This window comes from Selaginella moellendorffii, unplaced genomic scaffold (assembly GCF_000143415.4).
Source record: "Selaginella moellendorffii unplaced genomic scaffold, v1.0 SELMOscaffold_30, whole genome shotgun sequence".
NCBI classification, from domain to species: Eukaryota; Viridiplantae; Streptophyta; class Lycopodiopsida; order Selaginellales; family Selaginellaceae; genus Selaginella; species Selaginella moellendorffii.
The window spans coordinates 1012461-1039668 of NW_003314291.1; the positions used below are offsets into that span (position 1 = coordinate 1012461).

Sequence of the window (27208 nt, forward strand, 5' to 3'; positions counted from 1 at the left end):
CTATAGCTATTACAAAATGTTCATTTTTAAAAAAATTATAAAACTTTTAAGCTTTCTGAATTATATAAAGTAATGCTAAGAAGTGATGACTAATTAGAGCTAAATATTGTCATTCTCTCCCTAAAAATCTCTTTATAGTAGCAAAATCACAACCGTCGATTTCATATATAAAAGTGTAACACAAATTTTTAATGGTCTTTAGTTAGGTAGAACCTGGCCTATACAAAGACCAAGCAAACGATAGAATCAGCAGGATTTTTCACGATCTCAGGCAAGAGAGGTGTCTATGGCAATCCATTTGCAAATGTTCAATGGAAGTTTCTCGCAAATGCCGTCTTAAACGCTGCTTTACACCGAGTCATGCAGATTCCGCGCGGCTATTTATAATCCAAATTTATTCTCTTATGTTGCCATTAGGATCAACCTTAGGCTTTTACGGCCCAAGGAACAGGATAATGGTACACCAACTGTCCAAAGCCGAGCGCAGGACAAAACCTTGACACAATTCTGGAGAAAAAATGGATGCCGTGCCATCAAATATCTACAAAATTACTAAACTTACTTGCGTCATTGGAAATAATCGAGTTGCAGCGCCACAGCCAATCATGGAAAGCACACGAACTTGATGCCATAAGAATGCGTTTCCTCCGTCGTGCATATTTCCAGGACACCATCCTAGAACTCATAAATCTGAAAGATCTCGAATAAGTGAGCTTACGGGGTTTATTTCATCGCCATCTGGAGTGATATTCAAACGGTAGATCATGAAATCACGAGTGAAGGTACCTGTTTGAATATCTCCTCATCGCGACTCTTGTGACAGTGAATCTAACCAGTGTCATCCAGAGCTCTCCTTTCGATTGCAAATACAGTGCAACAACGTTAACCTGCAAGCAAACAAGTGAGCAGCAAAGTTCTCGAACTGGAAAAATGTAATTTGAACTTCCCTCTAACCCTAAATCTAAAAGTATGTTCTTATTTAGTACAAAGGATATTCGCGTACGAATAGCATTCAAGTACAACACGAAGTATCGCATGCCTCCTCCCGGATCTTGGCCTCTCGACCAGCGGCGCCACTGCCAATTCGATCCCCAGAACGGAACACAAAGTAGCCCACGCCCAATCCCACCACGATGCTCACAAACACGCCCCCATTGAAGGACATGGCGGCGAGCATGAGCAGCAACCCAAGGGCCGAATTCACCACAAACAGGATGGATTCCACCGCCCGGTGCAACCATCCATCGATGGAGCTCGGGGGAGGCTCCGTGCAATCGCCCATCAGGGGCTTGCGCAACCCACCTGGCGATTTCGACGCCTGGATGAGCAAGATCCTGCGGGAGACGACATACTCGTTGAAGAGGGCCGCCAGGAAGAGCGCCGCGAGGGAGAGAATGTAGCCCAGCCATGTCTTTGTGATCCAGCCATCGAAGAGAATCGTGGCATTTTTGCTCCAGTAGAAGGTCATGTGCATCATCTTGTCGAGCTTGGGCTTGACCTAGAGCACTGATCGCAAGCTCGAGTCTTCTTTACAACAACACGCAAGAGGGAACAAGGAAGAATTCTTATTCTTTAAAAATTCCCAAGTTCCGTGTTCTTTCATGCAAGAAGTGGGCATCTTTCATCATGGCCATTTTGCAGACTCTCGCTTTCGGGATTTTCTTGACTCCGTCAACTTTTTCCGTCGTATAAGAACCCATGCGATATGGATGATCTTCAAGTGTTTCGCAATGGGAGCAACATTCCAGCTTGGTTTTCTCGTGCTTTTTCTTGTGGCAAATGCTTGGCCTCAGGATGATGGTGATGGAGAGATCGCTGCTGATGCTGGGATTAGTTCTTGTCCCAGTGAAACCGAAGAGAATGTGATTTACTACAACACCGGAGAGAGCTCCGAAGATAGTCCATTCGAGAAGAACTTGGCATCGGCTTATGAATCCCTGCTATCTCCATCTCAGGAATCTCCCCGGCAGGCCCAAGTTGGGGACGATCCAGACACCGTCTATGGCTACGCTACATGTTTCGAGGGAAATTGTGAGGATTGTCTCGCCACTTGCAAGAACTACTTCACACAAGTTGCTCCTCACGCAGTTGGAGCGAGACTATGCCTGAAAAGTGGCTCTGATGCTTGCTATCTTCGCTATGAAAACTATAGTTTCTAGATGAAAACAACACATATATGAACAAAGTTGGATATCTTTAACATAACATTTGTTCTCGGAGTGTTCTGTGTGATTTTGTGGTACCAGCAAGCACGACATGTGAGATGAATCGCAATCAAAGTCCCTCTGGCCAAGACATGATCGATACATACCACCAAACTCTTTTCCAGCATTGGCAGGTTCTTGTCCCCTCACAAACACTAAACATCGATGCATCTCTATCTCAATCTCGGCCTCTCGAGATAACTTGAGATGAAGTTGACAAGATCTCGTCTAGTGGCTGACGTGATTCCTCCACTAGAAGAATGGACAAAAGCTGAGCTACAGCAGCTTTAAGGAACATGGTCCGATCGAAACAAGACAAATCGCCTCAGACCCAAAGGAAAGAACGCAAAGTTGGCAAGAACTTGCTTAAAACCATGATCTTTGAATTTACACAAAGAAGAGAAGATCTAAGATCGTTCTAAGTTTATGGAGTCTTCCAGAGCCAGGAGAAGTGCTTGAGCAGCCCCCCAGCTCTGTGCTTGGTGGACATGGAGCAATCACACTGAAGAACCATCACCATCGTGGACAGGCCACCAGCCTCGAGGAAGGAATCCTCCACTGCGTGAGAACCCACCGAGTGGTGGCACACGATTAGCGCCCAGGCGATGAAAGTGCCATGCTCGGTGGCTTGTGTGGAGATCTTGAGCACGCAGCCCAGGATTGCTGGCACCGCTCTCGCGTGATCCACCGCCAGAGCTTCTCTCCCCTCGGCGCAGCAACACAGCGTCCTGAGGAGCTCCAGACTTTGCTGCTTGATCACCGCCGTGGGCTGCTGCTCGAGGAGGAGATCGATCAGGAGCTTTGGAGATCCGCATTCGATCGCCCGGAGCTTGAGCTTGGTCGGCTGAGTGGCGAGGAGGACCAGCAGGGACTTGAGAAGCGGCGATGCTTGATCACCGGTGGTGTTCTTGGCGAGGAGCCACACCAGCCCTTGGATGAGCGCATCGAGGCCGTCGATATCTCGCATTTGGCGATGGTCGTGAGCCGAGAGTGATGATAGAAGAGTTTCCAAGAGGCTGGCGGCGTTTGTTCTCACCGTTTTGCTGCTGCTGGTGAGTAGTCTGGCAAATCTCTTTAGAGAATCGAAGCACGCAGCAAATGCCCTTCTTGTGAATTTTGCGTCGAGCTTACAGAGCGTGTGTAAAATCGAGAGGGCTGCCGCTTGATCTTCCTCCTGGATGGCCCTCTCCGCTAAGACGGTCGCGAACAGAGCTTCCAGGAACTCGTCGTGATCGCCCACTCTCTCCCAGATGGAATCACCGCTGGGGAGCTTGCTCAATGCAAGCAAGAAGCTCGAGTCCAGGAGCTCGGCTATGGCTACGCTACTCGTATCGATTTCTCTGCAAAGTACCTCTTCCAAGCTGATGATCGCCTCCTCGTTGCTGCTACTGCTCCACGATTTGATGAGCTGCTTGAGAGTGGAGTTTGGGATGAGCTCGCATGAACCGAGAGCTTGGCGCGTGACTGGACAAGCCCTGTTGCCATCCAGCAGCCACTTTTGGATGCTGGAGCGCTCATACGTGATCCCGGAGCTCAGGATCACGGGATCCTCCATGAGCTCGAACGAGATTGGGCAGCGAAAGTATGGGGGGATCTCCGCATTCTTCACAGGTAGTCTCATGGATGATCGATCAATCAGATATGCAAAAAGATGCAACTTTGGGAGGAGAAAAAGCCTTCATACCCTGAGGATAGCAACAACTTTTCTTCTAGATCAAAAGCAGCAAGGATTATCTGTTGATTGACAAGAGAGGATTCGGAGCTCTAGTTTAAAAGATTCCATGAGAGCAATGAAAAGAAGTGGCTATGGAGTGAAAGGAGTAGCCTTTGGTATACCTAGTATTTTCCAATATTGCTGCTTTACCAACCTGCTTTTAGGCATATGGCCCCAAACAGAATTGTCAAGGCTTGGCTTTGAAAGTTGAGCCATCTCATTTTTCAAGAAAAAACAGAGAGTAAAAATGCTAAAATATAAAACAAAAACAGAGAAAAACAAAAAACATCCTTTTCTGATGAGCCAGTTTCAAATCTTTAGGAGGCACTGGAAACTCATTCCACAGCAGCCATTCCTTGTTAAAGTGCAGAAGAACTTGCTCAGTTTTCGCCTTCATTTTCTGCACTCAATCCCTGCGTGCACTTTCGTTTTCACCTCCGAAACTGGTTGTTTCTCAGATTGACCGGTCAGAGCGTGTGTATCAAGTGTGAAATGGGCTTTGTATTCTGGTCAAACTGGACAGTGTAGTGCAGGAAAAAACTATAGTATAGCAAAAGTATATAGCAGTAGTATGTGTGAAGCTATATACGCTGGAATCGACCGACCACGCGTGTTCCTACTACTGTAACTATGTCGCCCCCTCGCAAAACACGCTCGCAGCATTTCCCCGGTTCTTCCACACATACATTGTCAGGGGTTGACTAGAGGTAGTGCCCAAAGAGAAAAAAAAGAGAGAAATAATGGTATGGTCGTGCACCGCGAAATAGTCCCAGGAAGACCGCGCGTTTTTCTTGGCGTGCTCGGTGCGACTTTGGGCTATGGCTGGTTGGCTGGTAGATTTGGAGGTTTTCTTTTTCGCTCTTCTTCCTTCCGTTTTTTGTTCATTGTCAAACCAACTTTACACGGTCTTTCTTTTTATAAAGACGCGGTCGATGCAGCGTTTTCTTTCTTACCAAGTTTTTGGAGTTCTCTGTAGAGATCCCAGGGCGATCGCGGTTGTGGATCAGGAAGACTTGGATCTGGAGATATCACACAGAGTTCCTTGTAAAATTCTCCCGCGGTCGGCAGAGGCGATGAGGAGCACCAGAGTCCTGGCTTTGATCCTTGTGATGGGTTTATACTGCTCGGGCTTCATCCAAGTGGCTGTTTCGGCAAGATTGGTTGTCGCAGAGAAGCAGCAGGAGAGCAACGATCATGGAAAAGACCAGGCTGGTGATCATCCAGCAGCAGCGGTGGAATGGATTCACAAATCTCCTAGCAGCAGCCATGTCTTGCATTCGTCCAATGGAAGAGTGTTTAGCCTCTCGCTCAACAGGATGCCAAAGAAGGTGACTCCACCGTCGGGGCCGTCCAAATGCCACAACGCGATTTCCACGGCCCGGGCTTCCACCATGGCAAATTGCAGGAACTAACACCAGTGGATTCCACTCATTTTTCCTTTCTTTTTTTTGGGTGGGGAGCTTAGATCAACATTGTTAGATAGTCCATTCTTTTCGGCGATTTGGAGGCCAGTGTAGAGAAAAGGCTAGACACAGACACTCACACTTGTTTTCTTGTCTATAAGAAAGTTTTGTTCTCATGAAAACTTGTATAGAAAACGATCCAAAGCGCTTTGGAGCCAACATGTTTTGACACAAGATTTGGAATCGACAAACCGGCGGCAATTTCTGCTTAGTTGTAACCCAACATCAAATCAATCAAACATCACCAAGAAAAATCTAAACAAAAGAATGAGTGAGTGACCCTCCGATTTGTCAAAAAATGGCGGCTCTGAGAATATTGCGTCAATCATGAGACCGGATTGTCAATGGTCAAAGACCACGTGTCACCGACGTGGCCGAGTAGAAACGCTAGAGAACTCGTAAAAGTCAACCAGCCGAGAACGTAAGTGTGTGTCGATGGATTTCGAAGATCTCCACGCGACTATCAAGATCAAGCGGCCTGATCTCCACACAATAGAGTTTTCGATTATCCACAAAGCACTGCGCGGAGATTCCAGCCCGTGGTTCGCATCTCTATATAACACATGGGCTGCCTGTTTCCTCCCAGCGAAGTTTCTGGCTGGCTAGCGAGAGATTCACCGCCATCATCAGGCTTGGAAAGTTCGGGCCGCAGCTTGAATCGTATAAATCCATGCTTCCACCCCGTGCTTTTGATTTCCAGGCCGAGGATCATGTACATGGCTTGTAGAAGAGCTGCAGGTGTTTTCGTGATCCTGGCGGCGATGGTTTTCCTGGATTGTTGCGGGGCATCGAGGCTTTTAATCGCTGGTGCTGGTGTTGGAGAGTTGTCACAAGGATCATCAAGAGTCTCAAGCCCATCTTTGCATCTGGAGCAACACACGCTCCCAAAGAGAATACCAGTTCCTCCATCGGGTCCTTCTAGATGCCACAACAGTCTCTCGGCGCGATTCAAAGTTAAGCGTCCAGGGCCATGCCAGTGACGATCTCCAGTCTCTCACAAACTCTCACAAAAAAAAGCCATTCTTTCCATATTTTTAAATGTTAATAGCAATTATTATTGTACTAAAGCATATACTTATAAATTATAAACACAACAAAGCTATAGTTGTCCTTTTTACTGTGAGATATATTTGATTAAGCCCATAGTGGCGTATTAACTGTAATATGCCTGGTAGATGAGCGACAAGGCCATCTTTTCTAGCATTGTTATGCTCGCAAACCCCTTGGTTGGATGTCTCCCAAGTTTATAATTGCGTCGGGATCGCGAAACTCTCGCCCGGATAGGATCCACCCCTTCGTGCTTTTGATCTTCTCTCGACAGCCCAATGAAGTCTCGCATCGAGCACAAGCGATGCATGATCCGCCGCTGTTCTTCTTTCTTTCTAACGAGAAGATTTTGTCTCGTCTCGGGGCCTGGGACATGGACGCTGAGAGCCTGGTACCATAATGATTTTAAGAAGCACATTAGTCCAAGCAAAGCTTCCCGACCTGGTCGTGACTGGCAGCAGCAATCCAGTGTGCCTGCCATTTAAGTCTGTGGTGTATAGAATAAGTGTACGTGCTGGCTGGATCTGTCCCGGCGCTGCACTCCAGAGTGAGTCATCACAAGGTATGTAATCTAGCATTTTTTTCCTAGAGATAAGAACTTACATCCACTTGGAAGAGCTTCGCACGCAAAGCATATAACGCGAGGAGACACTCCAATGCCATCTGTGACCGTGTTGGAGTTGAACACTTCAAAAGGTTGTGTTGGAAAAAACATCGAAATGCTACAGCAACATGACGGAAGGCTGGCGTTAAAACACAAACGAAACGACCAACAGACCGGCAGTAAAGCAAGGCGAAAAACCATAGAAAAGAGAAAACGAAAAGGGAGGAGATCAAAAGTCTAAAAGCAAGTGAAAAAAAAAGGAAAAAAGAAGAGGAAGCGGTACCCGTTTGGACAATGCCGGTTCCCGTACCGCACCAGTCGGTGATGTCCCACGCGCAGCGATCGATCTCAACTAAAAACAGTGAATCAACTCATTACCAGGCAATACTAAGCAGCCTAGAAACGAAAGACTTACCAGTTTCCGTGATGTGATGGAACATAAAACACCGACTGTCGTCGTCCACTGTTGAATCCTAGCAGTCATAATAGAATAAGTAGCAAAAGTCGGCTCGGCTCGGCTCTAAGAAAATTAAATCTGAAAAAAAAGAAAAGAAAAAAGAGATGAAGAACCAAGACGAGTGGAAGGGTCATATACCTCTGAACGAAGCTTCACAAAAATGCACTTTTTTGTGAGATTGAACGAAGCTCTACAGTAGGATCCCCTCGCTTTTGCTGGACGCACAGATACTATCCCTTGTGAAGTGGGCCGGGGAGGAGCTCCTTTCTTACAAAATCCCGTGTCCGATGGCCCTGTGTCCAAACTCTCCTCGTTAGACAAATAAGCTTTCGAGTAAAAGGATAACTCACCTACTTCTCGCACCATACTTTACACTCCGTTTTCCCTCTCTTTCGGCTGAACAGCTTAATTTGGTCGCGTCTGAGTCGAGCAAGCGAAAGGGAAACCTGTGAGGCCGCGACTTGTGTTGATAGAAATCCACACATCTCCCCCCATCTCCATCACAGCTTTCTTTTCTCTTTGCTTGTTGCTTTCCTTCGCTCACTCGCAATCCCACCTCATCTTCCAGCCAGCGAGAGAGAGCCTCTGTCTGTCTCGGAAGTACTCGCAGCTAGCTACGCTTTCCTTCTTTGATTGATTGAGAGCTCTTCTCCGCGAGTGCGTGCTTGTTCACCGAAGTAAAGGTTCCCTCTTCCGTCTTGTCCAGCTTCCAAGCTTTCATGCAATTATTTGCCACCGGCGCCACCACTTCTCGCTAGTCCCAGCTTCATTCTTTCTCGTTGCGTGTCGAGGCTACTCTGAAGATATTCTTGCTGCCCGGCATATGATCGCATCACCACCATGGAAGCAGCTACCGACAGAAAGAAGATGACGATCGTCGTGTTGAATTTCATCCTGCTGGGACTTCTCGCCGAGAATGCTTTGTGTGCCAGGTATGGAGTAGCAGGAATTCCAGCGGCTTCTCCCTCTGCCTCTGCTCTTTCCCATGTTCCGTCTAAGGTCCAGTCTCAATTCTTCACAGTTCCCGCAAAGAAAGAGGCCGATCCAGCATTGCTTTCCGAGCAGAGAATGATCCACAATATGCTTCCCCGAGTTCTCACCACTCCACCTTCTGGTCCCAGCAGAGGAGGAAACGATATCGGTCTACAGTCCACCACGGCCCAGGATAGTGCACCTTAAGCAGCTAGAACCGGGATATATCTCCATGCATATAAAGGCAGCGAGTATGATATCGAGTCACGTCCTCGGTTTGTCTGTCTTCGTAAATGATCGTCCGATGATGGTGATCAGTAGTACCGCGGGAACATCCAGCAGGTTTCTCGAGGGACCCCTAGAAAAAGAGGAACAGCTGCTGCACCAGGAAAAATTTTGTAAGGAGGAGATTGAAGTTTTTTTAATCATAGAGAGCTTACTGTTAGCAGAGATTGTTCATGTACATTTCCCAATGTCTTGGTTCTTTTTTTGATTCCTATCGTAAACCTGAAAAAAACACAAGTCAGACCAAAGCATAGGTGGTAATCAGTGTAAAACACTGACCGTTCTCCATTCAAACAGCACCAACATGGGACTTTAATCACCAGTTTTTGTCTCCAATCCCGGCAGCAACCATCGCTGGCCGGATCTCTTTCGTAAAAGAAAGCCGCAGACTTTGAAAACTTAAGAACCTGTTTGAATAAAACACTGCAGAGCAGAATAAGAAGTCCAAGATCACATGCTTCACATGCATTCATAACGCACAAATCCATCACAGTCAAAGCTCAAATCCCCCGAAAAAAAGAAGAGAAACCAGAAGTTTTAGTTTGCAGTTAAGAAACTTGTAGTTAGCACCGAGCTAAAACCACAAAATTGCACGAAAACACGACCTCCTATAGCTTAGCGTTAAGAAAGCACGGGAGTCTAGGTAGTTACACAACAGCATAGTGTACATTACCAGCAGATCCAAACCCGTTATCAAGCTTTTATTAGCCTTCATACAGCAGCCGGTTGATGTGGTCGACCACCTCGTCGAAACTGTCCACCTCGGTAGCCACCTCTGTAGCCTCCCCGACCACGAGACCTCAAAAAAGCGTCCCCGAAAGTCTATCAATCAAAGAAACCGAGTGAGAACCCAAACCAAGCACTGACACTCGACTAACCTCAGTGTTGATCTTACGTTGCTCTGAAAACCTGGGGCGCTCGGTACCACCCTCACGATCCAGAGTGTCACAGGAGAGAGAATCGAAAAAGTCATCCTTGACATATACCGGCTGAATGCAAAGCTTTATCAGAAATGTGATCCATAATGTGAAAGCGTCATTCGTACCTTTTTCCCGTCCTCCGGTTTCTGCCAGTTCTCGCTCACAGGCTCGTCCTCTCCGTTCCTTGGTTCAACCTTTCCTCCAAGCTCACCCCAAACCTCGTCCTTGTTGAACTTTTCATTCATCGCCATGAAATCAAAGTCCTCCGTAAAGTTCGTACGTTGAGAAGGCTGTCCATGATATCAAAATAAATACCACAAGAAAGAAGAAAAGCTCGAGTAAACATACCCCACGACCCCTTCCGCCGCGCCTTCCATTTCCTCGCCAGTTATACCTTCCGTTGTACTCGTGCCTTTGACCATCGTGCCTCGGACCCTCGTGCCTCAAGTTCTCTGGCCTAGGCCCGTTGTTAGCCTGCCAAAACCACGTAAGTATGCCAAGACTTTGACAAAACTCTACTCGCACCTGCTGCTCCTTGGAATGAGATGATGACTCTTGCAGAGAGTTTTCGGCAGGTTGTAACTTCGATGGCTCCACCCCTTCCACTGGCGGTTGCTCGAGTGGAGTGGGAGTGTTCTTCTTCAGCTCTTGAGAGGAATCCAATGGTGCCTGAGAAACAGACGGCAGCCGTGGGAGCTTGGCGATCGGTGTCAATATCGCCGTCATTCCAACCGAGGAAGTAGTCTCGCGGGGCTTCTCCGTCTCCGGCGGACCTGTTGGATGTGTCGAGCTCGGCTGACTAACTTGAGGCGGTGGCCGCTGGTCAGGAGGTAAGAGCGGCTGCGATGGCAAATACGGTGGCTGCATTGCGTTTCCGCTAGGTGGTGGATAGTATCCCGGCCAGTAGAGTGCGTTTCCGACGGGCGGAGGTGGACGAGGACCCCATGCACCCAAGCCGACTGCTGGCGGATATGACGAGCTGAGAAAACCCGGTGGTAGCAGCGCCTGTGAGTCACGCGGTGGTGGCATTCCCACTGCAGGATGGGGAATTGCTGGAGCGTGCGAGAACCCCGCTGGAACTTGAGGTGGTGGAACACCTCCGCTTGGAGGCTGTGGCATTCCTATCGGTGGAGCCATAATGGGTTGAGACATTCGTTGCGCTTTCTGGGGCTGCTGAGACTGAAAGAAAACAAAACTTGACAGCTTAGTACCTCGTATCATCACAGCATGAAAGCCTCACCTGAGCAATGATCGCCGGATCGTTGTAAGGCTGCGAATGGACCGCATGAGCTTGCGGAGAAGATTTCACCTGTAAATCCTGGAAAGGAAAGAGGCACAAAAAAAGATAGAAACAATTCAGAGAGGAAACAATGAAACCACGGAAGAAATCCATACCTTGATGTCCGACCCACGAAAAATAATGTAGTCATAGACGCTATCCCTGGGAGGAATCTGCGGCCCTTCCTTCTTCCTCCCTTCGGTTCCATACGAACGAACTGGAAACAAAGCAAGAGCGCACGGATTCGTGAGCTCCCGAGCTCCAACCCTAGCGAAACATCGCCATAGCCTACCGTTTTGGAGCGCGATGTTGCAGTTCTCGGCGTCGATGGTGTAGAGCACGCCCTCGTAGCGGATGTCGCTCTTGGATGTGAGGCTGATGAGGCTTCCAATGTAGGAATCGAAGTTGGCACTACCTTTGCTGCTGTCGCCCCCGGGCGCCACGGCGCTAGCGTCCCCCATCCCGCTCACAAAGACGAAGAACCCTAGTGTTGCTTAACAGCTTAAATGCTACCTCTCAATGCGGTAAAAATTTCAAGGCAAAAAAAAAAAAAAACTATGGGAGACCTTACAACTTAGAACTCTTCTTCGCGCTCGACGATGATTCTCTTCTCTACTGTTTCGGCGATTACACAGAGAAAACTATCAATAGCGTTTCTACCACTTGTACAGGAACTCTACGCGAGTTCTTCCTCTTCTTGGAGCTCGCTCGAGTTCTTTTTCTTCGAGCTCTAGGCGTGTTCTTCTTCTTCTTCAAGCTCGCTACCGAAGTAAGTGTCGAGGAGGTGATTCGCCATGTTTCTCAGCTCATCGTTCTCGTGGAAGTGGAGCATCTCAATCGCCAGCATTCCATCGCAAGCTTCCACGAGCTTTGTGCCGTTTTGGAGGCAGCGCATCACCTGTGAGGAGGAAGAACAAAGAGCTTCGTGTCAGCGAAGGAAGAAAATGGTTGATCCACTTACCAGTTCCAGGAACTGGAGGCCGAGTTTCGATCCCTCCGGGTCGGGCGACTTCACCAGATTGACGAACTCGGCAACACAGCCGGATTGGGCGAGCGCCGAGAGATGAGCGTGGATGGGCTGTGACGCTGTCTGTGCTGCTGTTGCTTCTTTCGGCATCACGCAGAGGTTTCCCAGCGCGTAGACGGCCTCCTTCTTCACGTCGAAGCTGGCTGTCGCGAGCAGATTCACCAGCGGACCACAGGCTACAGGGAAGACGTGCTCTTTGTGCTGCATGGATCCAGCAGCTAAGTTGGAGATCACCCACGCAGCTTCCTGTTTTGAGTGTGATGAGTGTTCATGAAAGAAGACCAAAAGTCTACCTTCTGCAACGCTCTATGATTCGTCTGTAAGCAGCGGACAAGCGCTCCAACAACACCACCTGGAAGATATCTCTCGGGAAAAGCTCCTAGGATATAGAAAATATAATGTTACCAGGGACAGTGGAGCCAGCAGCAATCACGCCATCACTCATCTTGTTGTCTCCACAAACTATGTTCCCAATAACTCGTAGCACCTAAAACAAGATAGTGAGAAAACAAGCGACCAAGACCAAAAACTAACTTACAGGGGTAAGAACTGTTAGCTGGTTGGATGTTGCCAGCCACTCGACGAGAGGTCGAAGCAAAGTAGCGTTAATCAGCTGCTTAGTATCAGCGAGAGCACTGATATAGACGAGGACCCACGCCGTCTCCGCAACCAAATCTTCATCCCTGGAATATAAACAATCAAAAGTGTATCAAACCAAAAACTATGATCATCTTACTTTGAATGCAAGTGTTGAACGAGACCTGGCAGAATGCCATCGATGCTAAGCAAATCCGAAGCACCTTTCGTGCTTGGACCCTGCAAGGAGCGCATGAAAAACTCATCAGAACGAAGTCAAGCGTTACACTACCTTGATGAGATTTGACAGAGCCCAGCAAGCAGTTCGTGCGACAGACGTTTTTTGAGACAAGGCCAATCGAGCAAGCGGCCGAAGAGATCCTTGAGCAAGAAGTATTTTTCTTATCTCCTCGCTGTCACCGGCAAAGTTTCCCAAAGCCCATGTACACTGCTCCGCAACAAGAAGAGAGCTATTTTCTGGAAAGAAAAACGTCGTCATACACACGAAAGAAAAAAAAACGCAGATACCTCCAAGATGAGCAATGAGAAGAGGAACGGGCATTAGCAAATCTTCTTGCTGCTGGACATCCTCTACAGCGATGTTTGTCAAACACCAAGCAGCTTCGAGCAGCTTGGAGAAAGAAGAAAAACAAACTTAGCAGCAAAACAGAAGAAAATGGTAGAGCACTTACCTGTTCTTCGCTTGATCCAAATTTCAGGCACTCCACAAGCACTGGGATGAGACCAGCTTCCACAGCAACGCTCACTGGCGGCAAAGAGCTGCACGAAAGAAATCGCCTCACCTTCTTGAGAGCTTCTAGCTTCCGATGAGAAGCTCCCTTGGAGCTAAGCAGCTGCTAGCATTAGTCCCAAGCATTCCAAGCAAAAACTAAGAAACTTACATGTCTTGGCTAGCGCTGACTAGCTCCGCCACTGCCGATTTCACGTCATTCTCCAAGGCGATCCTCGAATCCTCGTCGCCCTCGCAGTACATTTCCATCCCATCCTCCTCGTCTTGGCTCCTGCGCATTCGCTTGGCTCGCACGGCAGCATCCCGGCGCTCTTTGCTCAGCGCGACCGCCAATTTGCGCCGCCTCTGCCCAGCTCCACTCGCGACTGCTTGAAACAATGAGGCGAGACTGGAAATGGAGGAGATCGAGATCTTACCCGATGGCTTGAAGCGATCGCGACGAGCGGGGCTCACAGCATCCATCTTGCTCGCTTATTTAGGGTTTAAGAGGAATTCTAGGGTTCTTGTCATTTAGGCGCCATTTACAAGCTCTTCGATTTCTTTCTCCGTGTCGCTGCCCTGCATTTGATCATAGTCGTCCAGATCTTGGTAGCACGCCAGAAGGATCTTTGCGATCTCGGTGTCGATGCAAGCTTCTTCCAGATCGGAGTCGGCTATGGATTCCAAATCGCCTGCGCGAAGCAAGAAATTGGTAAATTTTTGCTCTAGAGGTATGTTCCAGCACCTTGAGGCATTTGTGACTGTGTGAGAATGCCGCTAGCTTCCTGCGAAGAAATCTGTAAGCTGGATTGTTCTTCAGATTTCTAGTAACGCTGTGGATTTTTTTCTTTATTTCTTGAGGAACTTATAGTTTACTGTTTGGAAATTATGCTACTTTGTGAGAAACTTACTTGAGCTCGCTCTTCTTCATCCAGTTGTGGAGGATCCGTTCGAGCTTTTCTACCAAGAACAACTCCCACAGCTGCTGCAAGCTTTTCAGCGTGAACAGCATTACCAGTGTTTTGGACGACGACTTCCAGCGCTTCCGCTGCTTTCGGAATGAGGTCAGTCGCTATACTATCACCCTCTTGCTTTTGATGATCATTTCTCTCACTTCTGAGTTTGTTCTTCCCAGCACTGGTGCCGCTAGATTCGTCACCACTGCTGCTAAGCAAAGCACTACCATCACCATCGTCTACGTCCTCACCAGGTAACGAAACTACGCTTTCTCTTGCATTCTCGTTCTCTAACGTTTGCTTGGTCAGGATCCCGGAGTTTTTCGCAATAAGTAGCTTCAACTGTGCCAGATCCAGCGCCTCCAAAGAATTACCAGCGGTCGAGAGCTTGTCCATTTCGCTCTTGGAGACGCCACAACCCATCAGTTGCCAGCCGGGGTCATCGAGTCAGGTGTTCCAATCGATCAAATATTACGAGGCTGGCACCAAAAGCGACCTCTCCTCTCTCTTTTCCTTAAAGACGGGGAGGAGGGAGTGACCATCAAAATTCATGGCGCACTGCTGTGAGGGACGAGGTCGGTGATTCCTACTTCTCTGGTTTAACAAACTTCTTCCACCTTCACAGGCCCAAGCGGCTCTCACGTTTCACGCATGACTTCTGCAAGCACTGATCTGTTGCAGTTTGTTGAAAGAGACGTCATCGGGGCCGTCGGATGCCCGCCAACGGACGGCTGCTGTTCACGCAAAACTTAAGAAAAACGGGAGAGCAAGGCAGTTGTCACTCTCTTGGGACTCGCGGATCATCCAGGTGAGTGCGCAAAAAAGAGGACAAAATTGTTTTGGGAGGCGTTTGTTTCTTGAAACGCTTGGTGGTGGTGATTTTCTCGCTTGGCGATTCGCGCTTGATTGATTGCGGGCATTCATTTTTCTCTTTTCTTCTTGCTGCTAGTACTTGGCTTCCATTTGCTCTGTACTTTACTTTTTGTTGCACTGTGGTGCATTTGTTTTTTTCCTGTTGGATCTCTCGGAGTTAATGCTGCCAATTTCCAGCTCTCCTGCTCCAGAAGGCAGATTAAAAGCCGAGAAACCAAGGGGAGAAATCTACGCCCAGGTTCATGTCAGATTTTGATATCCAAATTCCTGGCGCCTTCGGTGAGTGAGCCTTTTGCAGCGCTCTCAAACGATTTACTAACTATTCTCCATGCAGCAGACCCGTTCGCAGAAGCGAATGTTGATGACCAAGGAGCGGGGTCCAAAGAATACGTTCATGTTCGCATCCAGCAGAGGAATGGGCGCAAGAGCTTGACCACCGTCCAGGGCCTCAAGAAAGAGTTCAACTACAACAAGATACTCAAAGACTTCAAGCGAGTGAGAGCCCTTCTTTTCCTCTTTCCTTTTCGAGTGATCTACTTAAGAGCCTTCAAGTGAACTGGTTTTACTGTCTCAGGAATTTTGCTGTAACGGGACAGTTGTGGACGACACAGAGCTAGGACAGGTTTGTTTTTTTGCTTGTGTGTGGTTGCTGTTGCACGGATTCTGGCACTGAGAAGAAGTCGTACGTTTTGATTTTTTTTTCTCCTTTTTTTGCAGGTGATCCAGCTCCAGGGCGACCAGCGAAAAAATGTCTCCCAGTTCCTGGTACAGGTCTGTCTAGTAGCGTAGCAGTCCTATCGCTGAAAGTAATAAATTTTGTGCTGCTGAGAGCTCATAAGTTTCTCGACGTGGTTCCTTTTCAGGCTGGCGTTGCCAAGAAGGACCAGATCAAGATACATGGTTTCTAGGAGGAGAGAGGACGTGCGATTATTTTTGCTCCCCCAAGGAAGGATAGAGGAGAGATAAGTATTTTTTCTTGGGTTGGATTTAATAAGGTGAGAGCTTGAAGGAGATCTAGACAAGAGTCTTCACAGCACGACGAAGATCGATGCGATGTTTTCTCGTCGCAGTTAAGAAGCGCGCTCTCTATTGACGGCTACGCAGATCAATGGATTCGTCTTCGTGCTTGGATGAGAAATCGATGCAGAGACAAGGAAGACCATGGGAAGGAAGCACAAGACATGTTTAAGCGTTCTTCTCAAAGCCAGAGCGAGCAAGCAAGGGCTTTGAGGTGTGTGTAGAGTTATGAGGCTTCACTCAAGTTAAACTATGGATGTTTGTTTCTCGCTCGTATGTGTGTACACACGACTACGTATCTTTTCGGAGTTTCGAGGGAATCTCTACGATTGGAAAAAGCAGATGTGTGTTCTTTCTGTGTGAGAAGATCTCTTTAATTTGAATCAAAGCGTGGGTATAAAGGTTTGCTTTTTGCTCCCTCCATCCACCAGCTTTTGGTTTCCAAAAATTTTTGCTCGTTATCTTTTGATTCGAAAAAAAAATCATTCCAAAACCTTGTAAAGAACTTTAGGCTCAGTGGAGATGATAAAGGTGGCAAACAATGCCCCATCTAGAGAATATCATACCATGATATCTAAGAAGTTGTCAACAAAATGATTGTCCAAGAAATGCTATTACCCATATGGTAATAAGATCTATATCTACCTGGCCAGTTGGTGGCCAGGGTGGCCCACGTTGGGCCAGTTGTGGCCACCGAATTACCCGGGTTATTTTTTTGAAAAATCCGCCAAAAGGATGGGACATCCATGCGCATGCGAATGCCCGGATGTGCGCATGCGCATCCATGCCCATCATGTGGGATTAAACATTAAACCGGTTAAACACACCACTAGAACCGCCCACGTTTAACCGAAAGGGTTAAGTTAATCTGGTAGCTTAGCTTAAGCAACCCTTTAGCTCTAGCTCGAGCTCCAATGTAGGCAGAGGGAGGACGAGGTCTTGCGCGGTGTCACTGCGCGTTTTGTTTCCAGCGCTTGTGTTCTTCCGCCGATCATTCCCTCGTCGCCGCGGCAGCGCGGGAGGATCCTGGCAGGGCTAGGGCTGCCGGGAATCCGATCGCAAGAAGCAGCGCTGCTCTCCGCAGATTATCTCGAGCGGCGCCAAGCAGATAGGGCCAAGGATCTCCACAAAGCTGCCGCCGCTGAGGTACCGCTGCGCGATTGACTGGATTAGAGCGTGGTGTGTGTCGGCATTGGCATTTCCAGGTGTGTGTGGGGTGCGTGTGATCGATAATCTTGTGATTTGAGGCGTTTTCTTGCAACTCCCTCCCTCTCTCTCTCGCACGCGCACACGATTCTTGGGTTTTTTTTCTCTTTTTTTTCTCTGCTCGAGCAGTGTAACATGTGACTGCTCTCACAGCTCACAAGAAAGCCAAAAAACGGTGATGGTCACAAATTTCGTCCGCGGGAGAGCACTCTCACAGGATAAAAAAGAGGGCTTCTTTTCTACTGCTGCTCGTCATGGGTCGCGGCATTTGGGTGTTGGCCAGGTGCTCCCAGGTGAGAGTCTCCTCCTCGTGAGTTTTTTTCGTTTCTTATCTATGGTTTTTATCGTTGTTTACTTGTCTTTGGATCCCGAGGCTGGGTCTTGGTCTTTTCTGTGATTTCTGCTAGAGATTGAAGGTTCCTGTGTGAGCTTGCTCGGAAGAATTCGCTTCTTTTGCTTGTGAGCTTTTGGAAAAGACTGTTTTTTGCATGCATGCTTGTTGGTTGTTTAGCTGCTTTTCTTTTCGATATATAGTTCGTTGTTCTAAATCTTGTCTCCTTGTTTTGTATCACAGAAGTAGCAGCCTCTTTCGATGCACAGTGATCGTAGACCCACCAAGAAGAACAGCAACGCGAGGCTGGTACTAGTAGCGCAGGGAAATCGCCAAAATCTCAAGAAGGAACAGGCTGACGAAGAGTCAAAAGGAGAGAAGGCTACCAATCTTTCCTTGCCAATGACAATGGCGGATTTACTCACGCACCGGCATTTCTCTCCAGATATCTTGGAGTCCGATGCTTACAGCATTTCGGGTCTCTCGCCGCCGCTCTTTGTTTCGGATCACAACACCACCGATTCGGAAGAAGGGTCCCGGTCAGACTCGGGTGTAGTTTCTTCTTCGCCGGTCAATCTTCCCGCTACTCACACCACAGCAAGAGCGGCCACTGACGGCATGCATTTGTCGCTGGAGTTTGAAGATCTGGTGATACGTCGGGAGAAGATGAGGCTCCGCGGCGAGCAGCTCGCAGGTGGAGAAGGCGAAGAGGAAGCTAACAGGGAAGAGCTCTCTATGTTGGCTCTGGTGCTGGACACGCTGAGAAGATCCTTGCTAACATGCAAGGCTTCCGAGGAGGAGGTTGCGTCCATGGATATTGGCTGGCCTACCAACGTCCGGCATGTAACGCACGTCACATTTGACAGGTTCAATGGCTTTCTCGGCTTGCCGGTGGAGTTTGAGATCGAGATCCCCCGAAGAGTTCCCAGTGCAAGGTTCGTTCCTGGCGTTTGTTTTAGCTGTTTACTTATGCTGTTTTGTTTTGTTTTTTTTTTCTCGTGTATCAGTGCCAGTGTTTTTGGTGTCTCTCCAGAGTCGATGCAATGCTCTTATGATTCCAAAGGCAACAGCGTTCCGACCATTTTGCTGCTCATGCAGGAAAGGCTTTACAGCCAGGGGGGCCTTAAGGTCTGTGATTCTTTGTTTTCCTCTTCTCTTGACGTGAGTCTTTGTCGGTGTCCAGGCGGAAGGAATTTTCAGAATAAACGCCGAAAACAGCCACGAAGAAATCGTACGGGAGCAGCTCAACCGTGGGATCGTCCCACACGATATTGATCTTCACTGTCTAGCTGGTCTCATCAAGGTATGAAAACAGCACGCACTTCCGTTAGTCTGAAACTATAAAGGCTCTGTCTCAGGCATGGTTCCGTGAGCTTCCTAAGGGGGTCCTCGACACTTTAACGCCCGAGCAAGTGATGCAGTGCCACAACGAGGAGCAATGTGTTGAGCTCGTGAAGTTGCTGCCTCCGACGCAAGCAGCTCTTCTAGACTGGGCGCTGAATCTCATGGCCGACGTCGCCCAGGAGGAGGCGTCAAACAAGATGAACTCCCGGAACATCGCAATGGTTTTTGCTCCCAACATGACTCAGGTACGTTCCTCTTTCATTTGGTGCTTGGTTTTTGTTTTCTTTTCTGTAATGTATTTCCTTTTGCTGTCCCAGATGGCGGATCCACTAACAGCACTCATGCACGCTGTACAAGTGATGAACATTCTAAAGACGCTGATTGTGAGGACACTACGGGACAGGCAAGAGGCTGTGCTCGATCCAGGCCCTGCACCGTCTTTGCCGAGTAACAAGGACGAAGATGACGACCAGCAGCACTGTGGGAGTGGACTGATTGACAAGGCAACTTCGGCAGAAGAAGAGTACGATGACTACAGGCAACACCAACAACAGCAGCAGGAGCAAGAGGAGCTGGATCAAAATCACCGTCACCACCATCTTCACAATCACCATCAGCAGCAGCAACAGGTGATGATGCTCCACGCGAAGCAAAAGAAAATCCGGTCTGCCGCGCCGAGGCTGCTCAACAGAATAGACAAGCAAAGCGAGAGGGCCGAAGCCTGGTAAGAACAAACTTTTGCTCGTTCTTACCATCGCTTTGCACAGATTGTTGTACCATAGCTAGCCAGTCGATCGCCAACAGCCGTTTGTAAAATAATCTGGCTGCTCGCTCGGTTCTCTCGAGTCTAACTTTAGTACCTTTTTTTCTCCTTATAAAACTTACATTTTGGTTTTGCAAAGCCAGAGTTCTAGGAAGACGAAAGAGAGAAGAAGAAGAAGAAGATAATGGCGGACGAGCGAGAGTGGCTGGACGCTTGCTTGTTTTTGAGCAAAGGGCCATCGTTGGCGATGGAGTTTCTGGACGAGGAAGCTCGCGTGATGCTGTGGGCTTACTGGGAGCAAGCTCTGGAGGGTCCGGCGGAGGAGCTCTCGCAGGAACAGGGGATGAGTGATGAGAGGGCGAGGAAGCGGAGGGAGGCGAGGAGGAGGCTGGGAGAGATGCCCAAGTCGGAGGCGAGGAGAAAATTGGTGGGGTTGATGTCGAGTGTGGTTCCCGAGTGGCGAGAGTGGTGTAGAGAGCATGGCGAGAGGATCCGGGAGGAGCAAAGGAGTGGCGGCGAGGCGCAAAAGCTGCTGAGAGCGTTTAGCTTGAAAACCGGGATTAAATTGTCGCCTAAGTTGTGAATCACTCTCAGCTAAACGTGACAAAGTAAAACTTGTTAAGAACCCTAAAATCTATTTATTTATGAATGTCAAGACAAAGTTTAAAACAAGGGTAATTTTATGTGATTTGCACATGCCTCCTATGCATCATTTATATTGTTATCGTGTGATTTATTGTTAATTTGAAATGATTAATTTAAAATGGATTAAAGTGTGCAAAAGTGATTTTTCCTTACATATTTTTTTAAAAAATTTAATCTAAGTAAATAATCTTACAAAATTATTAAAAATTTATAAAGGGTATATCAATTATTTTTTTGGATATTAGGACAAAAATAATGTACTTTATGAGTGCAATAAGATAGTGATTTATCTGTTTCACAAAATTAATTAGGATTGTTTTCAAAAGTTACTTACAGAACTGAAATTTGAAAATTTCTTTACTTTATGATTTTTTGGTGAAGATGGAAAAACTTTAATTTTTAAAGTATTTCTAAAATACAAGTAACATATTTATTTTCGTTTAAACTATAAACTAGTATTGAAATAAATTTGTACTAGGGTCAAATTAAATTATTTGGTCATAACCTTGTAGTTTAAACAAAAAAAAAATTAATTGTATTTTAACAACACCTAAAAAATCAAACCTTCTTTGTCTTCATTAAGAAATCTTTAAACTTTAGTTCATCAAACAAAATTTTAAAATATTTCTAATTAACTCTCTCACAAAAATAAATTAGTGTCTCACTGCATATATAATAAATGCTATTTTGTTATCCCAATATTTATAAAAGTGAACTGATTTATCTTTACTTAAAATCTAAAAAACAATCAATTTAATTAAAAGATCTTACCAAATAGTTAAAATTTTATAAAGTGTACATCAATTCTTTTTGTGAATAGTAGGACAAAAAAATAATATACTTTATGTATGTAGTGAAGTGATGATTTATCCGTCTAGGAGAATTAATTATGAATGTTTTCAAAGCTTACTAACATAAATGAAATATGAAAATTATTTTACTCTATGACTTTTTTGTGAAGAAGAAGAAGCTTTAATTTTTAAAGTATTCATAAAACATAAGAAACATTTTTATTTTCATTTAAATTATAAGTTTATGTAAAAACATATAGTGACCAGTTAAGTTATTTGAACATAAACTTCTAGGTTGGATAAAAAAAATAAGTTAATTGTGTTTTAACAACACTATAAACATTATGGTTTTTTTATCCTCACAAATATATCTTCAAATAAATTTTTAAGCTTTAGTGCGTCAATCAAATATTTAAAATATTTCTAATTAACTCTTTCACATAAATAAATTAGTGTCTCACCACTCATATAATAAATATTATTTTGTTATCCCAATATTATAAACGGGAACTGATTTTTCTTTACTTAATGTATTTTTAAAATTTGATTTACTTAAAAGATCTAAAGTTTAAATCAATTCTTTTTTGAATATTAAAACAACAAAATTAATGTATTTTATGTGTATAGTGAGATGGTGATCTATATGTATGAGAAAATTAATTAAAAATGTTTCAATGTTTAGCGAACTAAAATTTTAAAATTCTTTTACTCTATAATTTTTTAATAAAGATGGAGAAATTTTTATACACACACTATAATGTGTATGTTATAATCTTCATTGTATTTATGATCATCACTTTACTTGCCATGTGGTCAAATAAAATCATGAGGTAGAAATAAGTGTCAAATGTGAATTTTTTTTTTTTCATCACAAATTTTTTGTATATGGTGAGCAAAGCAAACTCAACGAGAGCACTTGATAAAAAAATAGGGGAAGAAGAGAATGCCGATATAAGAATGTTGTGGGATTATTGAATCTCAACAGCAATGCTAAAATAGGCTCAAGCTACGCAAGGTAAAAATCTTAGCAATCTATCATGATGAAGAAGTTTTAATTTTTAAAATATTCATAAAACATAAGTATATTTTATTTTTGTTTAAAAGTATAAATTTATGTTAGCATCTTTTACATATGCAAAAGCATATAGTGACCAGTTATTGAACACAAACTTATAGTTTGAACAAAAATAATAAGTTGATTATATTTTACTAATACTTTAAAAATCAAAGTTTCTTTGTTTTTACCAAAAAAATTTAGAGTAAAGAAGTTTTCTTTAGTTCATTAAGCAAACTTTCAAAATATTTTTAATTAACTATTTCACAAATAAATTAGTGTCTCTCTACACATATAACAGATACTATTTTGTTATCCTAATATTTATAAAAGAGAACTGAGTTCTTTTTACTTAAATTTCTTATAAAAACAATATTTAATTAAAAAATCTAAAGTCAAAACGTTTCAAAAGTTTGTTTAGCGAACTAAAGTTTGAGGATTTTTGTACTCTAATTTTTTGGTCAAAATAGAAAAGTTTTAATACACACACTATAGTGTGTATATTGTAATTTTCATTATATTTATAATTATCACTCACTTTGCCACGTGGTTAAATGTAAGCTCCTATATTTGGACTTCTCCATAGATCACCCAACTCAGTACTATTCACACCTAAGGACACTTAACCCTAAATATCCCAAGATCCTTAATCAATTGGAAAAGGAGACACATTTTTGTTTAGGGGTCTTTTCCTTTTATATTTGAACTTTTATGTTGTTTCTCAAATCGTTTTCTTTAGTTATTTATAATGTACTACGCTGCCCTGCCATATGTTAATCTCAACATATGGTGTGATTCCTTTAAGCTAATCTACCATGCTTCCTTGCCAGATGTCAATCTCAACATGTGGTGTGATTCCTTTAAGCTAATCAATAAAGTCTGACCCATACCAAATATAAGCTCTTGAATTTGAACTTCTCGGAAGGTCACCCAACCCAATATTATTCAAACCTAAAGACACTTAACCCTAAATATCCCAATACTATTAACCGATTGAAAAAAAGAGTGTTTTTTTTTTCATGGCCCTTTCCTTTTATATTTGAACCTTAAGTTATTCCTTTTAGGTGCTTACAATAAGTTTAAAACTTGAATATTTATTTTTTTATTACTTGCATTTGTAAGGGTTTTTTATGTGTGGCACACAAAGTTAGATCAATAAAAGCACTTGACAAAAAAAAAGGGAAGAAGAGAATGCCAAGGTAAAAGTGTTATGAAATTACCAAGTTTCAATTGTAGCGCCAGGACAAATTCAAGCTATACAAAGTAGAAATTTCAACAATTTCTTCTTGATCATGTTAAAATATTTCTCTCTCACTCTCAATATCTCTCTCACACTAGCAATACATACACAATCACACACTACCTTACTTCTTGTTCTTTACTTTTTCATCTCCATTGACATTTTATTTACCTTAAGGAAAGCAGTTTAATAACTAAGCCTAAAAGAAGTAATTTAAATTATTTGCCCTTAAAGAAAGCTTTTGAACTAATGTTTAAATTGCTATATTACGACACGTGTCGCGCCTATATAGGCTTTTCTCTCCACATCTACCATGTCCGTGCGTCACGCCCTCTACTTCCACGGTACACGCCGGCCTCGACTACCGCGACGCCGAGGTCGCCCGCGGCGGCATTTACCTCGTGCCCAGCGCCCCCATCATCGAGGCCGAGTACCGCGCGCTCGTCGCCTGCCTCCACACCGCCTCCCACCTCCGCGTCTCAATCCTCCGCGTCTATGGCGACTCCCAGCTCGTTGTCAACCCGGCGGAGTGGTACGCCCGGAGCCCTCTCACGCAGGCCCGGGCGATTAGCCGCGAGAGATTTATGGATACAATGGCGAGCCTGCGCTCTTCTGCCGCACCGGTAGCACTCGCGTGTTTTGATTCGACTCATGCTAGGAATGTAGCTGTCGGCAGCGCCTTGGATCGCGCAGCTCGGAATCGCCAGTTCTTGGTGGCGCCGGGGCGGATTCCATCGGATTTGCCAGGAAATCTGTGGGCAGGGGCTATGTCTTGGACGTCCATCCACTCTGCTACCGCGGGAGCAAGCCGGATTCCAGCGAGTTTTTGTGGTGGATGAGAGCGTTTCTTCGCAGGATTGTGCTTGCCGATCCAGTGATTGCTGTAAGTCTCGTTTTGTTGTTGCTGGATTGGATGAAATGCGAGTGTGTAGCGCAGGTTTTCGATGGCGAATTTGGGAATGACTATAGGAGAAAAATTCTTCCTTCTTACAAGGCTGGAAGGAGGAAATTCAAGCCTCTAGATCCGAGCTTCAAATGGACAAGAGGTTTAGAGGCGAGTTTCTCTCGTTTCCAACGCTTTCTTCGACAGTGTAACATACCTGTAAGTCCTCGATCTTTCATTTTTCCTTTTTCCATGAGCTAAAACTCGAAGTTCTTTGCTGACAGGTTGTGAAAGTTGATAATGCTGAAGCGGACGACGTCGTTACGACACTAGCTCGGCAAGTTACCGACAGGAGTTTGAAGGCAGTCATTGCATCCCCGGATAAAGATTTCAAGCAGCTGGTTTCGGAAGAAGGTCTAGCTGCTGATTCCGTTCGCGGATCTACGAAGGTGGTCATTTTACACTGTCAAGGATTACGTTGAACAACACAAATGCGAGCCTGGGATTGAATTGGGACTTCGTAAGCATCCAGTTTCGTAAGTTTGGCTGATTATTCCAAAAAAAATTCTTTCCTAGGATGCTTGCTAGGGGATGCTGCTGATGGTGTTCCCGGTGTGCCTGGTTTTGGACGGAAAACAGCTCTGAAACTTATGAGGAAGCACGGCTCGCTAGAAAATCTATCAAGTGTAGCGGCAATTGGAAGCCATACATACAAGATGCTCTCAAGCGATCTTGCTGCATTCCAATGGCTGGAGAAGGAACTTGAAACGTTGTAGGTTTTTTAGCAGCAGTGAACTGATCAGGCTCGAGGTATGAAAAATATGAGCTCGCTTTATCATTTCCTACTTGATGGTAACAAAGGTTGGTCCACTTTTGCAGAAACCTCGGGGTCTTTCAAATGAGGATGCTCTTGCAGTATACAGGAGAATGCAATGAAACCAGCCATTGGCATTGTTGTTGGTGCTCTCAAGGTATGTAGAAGCACGAGAGATCTACAACTAGGCAGGAGAATTCACAGGGATGTTTCCGAGACATGTGACTTCTCAAAAATTTTCATCGCTAACATCCTGCTCGATCTGTATGCAAAATGCGGAACCATGATAGATGCTCGTGGCGCATTTGACAGCATGCCGCATCGCGATGTGGTCTCCTGGAATTCGATCATACAGGGCTATGCACAGAGGGGAAACGGTGAAATGGCTCTACAGTTGTTTGCTGGGATGGAAGACGAAGGGTACGAACCGGATCGAGTATCAGTTCTTGGTGCTCTCAAGGCTTGTTCAGCTCTTGATTTCCCGCGAGCAAACCTGCAGTTAGACTCCATTCCATGACGACAGTGCCAGAACGGGTTCTCGACGTCACTGCCGCTCTCATCGTCCAAGAACTCTTCTTCCTCTTGCTTAATGTAGCGGTCGTCCCAGAGGTTTCAGGTGCACATTTGTATCTTATGCCACAGAAGAAAACGCAGAAAAAATCAAGAGCTTGATAGAGAAGGATTCCGGGCAGGCGATGGGTGGTATGCTTAGAGAGGAGCAGGGAGATTCACAGGAGCTTTGCTTAGATTCGGATCTCGCGATCTTTACGCAAAACGTGGGAGCTTGACAGAGGCTCGTCAAGTTTTCGAGCCATCGTAGTGTGGTGACATGGAATTCATGGTGACATGATTGTCGGGTATGCAGCAGCGGCGAGTGGTGAGCTCTCGATATCTATGATCGAATGCGTCGTGGAGCGGCTCCACCGGATGCTTTAACTTTCATCACTGCGCTGAAAGCTTGTTGCCGTCTCGCGAACGAGGAACTTGGGACAGTGAAGAAGGAAGCTTAAGAAGTGCATAGGTAGCAAGAAAATCCACTTCTCCAGTGTCGCCGCAGCTCGTCTCGATTCCCAGAACGGACCAGCAGCCGCGGCGAGAAACGAAGCGCATTTGGGACGACTGTGAGGCGCCATTGCCAGGGATTGGCAAGAGCATAGCTCGCAAAACCATAGGCTATAATTTTTTAGTTCATAGAGTGTCAATTGCCAATAAAACAGTTGGTTTAGTGCATGATGGGATAAGCAATTGAATGAAGAAAGCAATGGGAAGAAGGACTATCCGTACACTTTAGCGCCTCGTGCAATAGCATCCTGGATCCTTCCATTGATGGCGCCCTGGGTCTCCTTCCAACACCACCGGGCTTTACGCCAATCTGGTTTAACCTCCCAATCTGTAGATTCAAGCACCTCACCATCCTTCGAAACCTAGAACAAGAAGAAACACCAGTTCATGTTTTCAATCCTCTTGTGCCCAACTGAAAAGCATAAGTTCAAGTGTGCTCTTAGTGTAAAAGAACGGATGAATGACATTACCTTCTGCACATTGGAAAACATATACTGGTTCCTCTCAGCATCCTCGGCATCATCAAGTATTACTGCAGTGCAACGCACGCCCTCTTCATCTGCGGGGTAAAATCTCCCCCCAGTCATGGTAAATCCATCGCCAAAATCCTTAGGACTCATGATCAGCGGGAAATAATCCCTCTCTGTGACCGGATCATGGACCATACTCTCCCCAAATGTGAAATCCGCCACGTATTCCTGGCCTATGCGCCTCAGCATCCCACGCACAGCCTCCTCGTCCATGCTCGCTTTACGATAAAATGTTAAGAACCCTAAAACCTCAAAATCAAAGTTTTAGGATCAAGCTTGTGGAACACGATGGTTTATGCATATGCCCATTTCTAAGAACAAACTTTTGCTCGTTCTTACCTTCGCTTTGCACCGATTGTTGTACCATAGCTAGCCAGCCGGTTGCAAACAGGTTTCTCATAGAACTTACATTTTGTGTTTG

The 27208-nt window shown here is 45.7% G+C and overlaps 8 protein-coding genes across 15 annotated transcripts; 3 read left to right on the forward strand and 5 right to left on the reverse strand.

Annotated features, from left to right (window-relative positions):
• Nucleotides 1–378: 378 nt before the first annotated feature.
• On the reverse strand, nt 379–1529 carry LOC9648626 (copper transporter 5.1). 2 transcript variants are annotated; one of them, XR_002993103.1, is made up of 3 exons: nt 787–1011; nt 563–690; nt 379–507 (listed from the first exon to the last, which is right to left on the reverse strand). XR_002993103.1 is itself a non-coding variant. In XM_002976385.2 (2 exons), exon 1 carries the CDS (start codon nt 1475–1477, stop codon nt 1013–1015), a length of 465 nt encoding a protein of 154 aa, XP_002976431.1. In that variant the 5' UTR covers nt 1478–1529; the 3' UTR covers nt 381–507; nt 563–1012. The 2 variants fall into 2 exon arrangements, 1 of the variants encoding a protein (XP_002976431.1); XM_002976385.2 differs by having other exon boundaries at nt 381–507; nt 563–1529.
• A 1099-nt stretch (nt 1530–2628) lies between these two features.
• On the reverse strand, nt 2629–3825 carry LOC9648627 (U-box domain-containing protein 28). Its single transcript, XM_002976386.2, has one exon. The coding sequence runs from the start codon at nt 3823–3825 to the stop codon at nt 2629–2631; it is 1197 nt and encodes a 398-aa protein (XP_002976432.2).
• A 2658-nt stretch (nt 3826–6483) lies between these two features.
• On the reverse strand, nt 6484–7409 carry LOC112348552. Of its 2 annotated transcripts, XM_024681318.1 has the most exons (4): nt 7316–7409; nt 7032–7150; nt 6870–6963; nt 6484–6816 (listed from the first exon to the last, which is right to left on the reverse strand). In XM_024681318.1, the coding sequence occupies exons 2-4, from the start codon at nt 7141–7143 to the stop codon at nt 6588–6590; spliced, it is 435 nt and encodes a 144-aa protein (XP_024537086.1). In that variant the 5' UTR covers nt 7144–7150; nt 7316–7409; the 3' UTR covers nt 6484–6587. The 2 variants fall into 2 exon arrangements, with proteins under 2 accessions (XP_024537086.1, XP_024537085.1); XM_024681317.1 differs by lacking the exon at nt 7316–7409 and having other exon boundaries at nt 7032–7256.
• A 1856-nt stretch (nt 7410–9265) lies between these two features.
• Nucleotides 9266–11443, reverse strand: LOC9648628 (protein decapping 5). Its single transcript, XM_024681316.1, has 8 exons — nt 11238–11443; nt 11062–11162; nt 10907–10984; nt 10192–10845; nt 10015–10140; nt 9792–9956; nt 9625–9735; nt 9266–9568 (listed from the first exon to the last, which is right to left on the reverse strand). The coding sequence occupies exons 1-8, from the start codon at nt 11404–11406 to the stop codon at nt 9458–9460; spliced, it is 1515 nt and encodes a 504-aa protein (XP_024537084.1). The 5' UTR covers nt 11407–11443; the 3' UTR covers nt 9266–9457.
• A 97-nt stretch (nt 11444–11540) lies between these two features.
• Nucleotides 11541–13786, reverse strand: LOC9648864 (importin subunit alpha-9). Its single transcript, XM_024681245.1, has 11 exons — nt 13716–13786; nt 13451–13664; nt 13241–13394; nt 13077–13179; nt 12841–13025; nt 12709–12788; nt 12511–12655; nt 12378–12459; nt 12266–12324; nt 11907–12218; nt 11541–11843 (listed from the first exon to the last, which is right to left on the reverse strand). Exons 1-11 carry the CDS (start codon nt 13759–13761, stop codon nt 11676–11678), a joined length of 1548 nt encoding a protein of 515 aa, XP_024537013.1. The 5' UTR covers nt 13762–13786; the 3' UTR covers nt 11541–11675.
• A 426-nt stretch (nt 13787–14212) lies between these two features.
• On the forward strand, nt 14213–16398 carry LOC9648865 (protein translation factor SUI1 homolog 2). 2 transcript variants are annotated; one of them, XM_024681246.1, is made up of 9 exons: nt 14213–14342; nt 14414–14488; nt 14544–14809; nt 14860–15042; nt 15285–15386; nt 15445–15602; nt 15682–15729; nt 15825–15878; nt 15971–16398. In XM_024681246.1, exons 5-9 carry the CDS (start codon nt 15350–15352, stop codon nt 16013–16015), a joined length of 342 nt encoding a protein of 113 aa, XP_024537014.1. In that variant the 5' UTR covers nt 14213–14342; nt 14414–14488; nt 14544–14809; nt 14860–15042; nt 15285–15349; the 3' UTR covers nt 16016–16398. The 2 variants fall into 2 exon arrangements, with proteins under 2 accessions (XP_024537014.1, XP_002976303.1); XM_002976257.2 differs by having other exon boundaries at nt 14264–14342; nt 15442–15602.
• Nucleotides 16399–17025: 627 nt separating this feature from the next.
• On the forward strand, nt 17026–19906 carry LOC9648629 (rho GTPase-activating protein 5). Of its 5 annotated transcripts, none has more exons than XM_024681241.1 (7): nt 17026–17329; nt 17484–17623; nt 17905–18596; nt 18669–18789; nt 18845–18964; nt 19020–19250; nt 19323–19906. In XM_024681241.1, exons 3-7 carry the CDS (start codon nt 17923–17925, stop codon nt 19731–19733), a joined length of 1557 nt encoding a protein of 518 aa, XP_024537009.1. In that variant the 5' UTR covers nt 17026–17329; nt 17484–17623; nt 17905–17922; the 3' UTR covers nt 19734–19906. The 5 variants fall into 5 exon arrangements, with proteins under 5 accessions (XP_024537009.1, XP_024537010.1, XP_002976304.2 ...); XM_024681242.1 differs by having other exon boundaries at nt 17026–17270; XM_002976258.2 differs by having other exon boundaries at nt 17026–17623.
• Nucleotides 19907–19952: 46 nt separating this feature from the next.
• LOC9648630 lies at nt 19953–25428 on the forward strand. The gene is given in 8 exon segments (XM_024681186.1): nt 19953–20347; nt 23791–24030; nt 24165–24381; nt 24436–24600; nt 24666–24791; nt 24793–24901; nt 24958–25191; nt 25261–25428. Coding segments are annotated over 7 exon segments (1452 nt in total). The 3' UTR covers nt 25158–25191; nt 25261–25428.
• The last annotated feature ends 1780 nt before the right edge of the window (nt 25429–27208 follow it).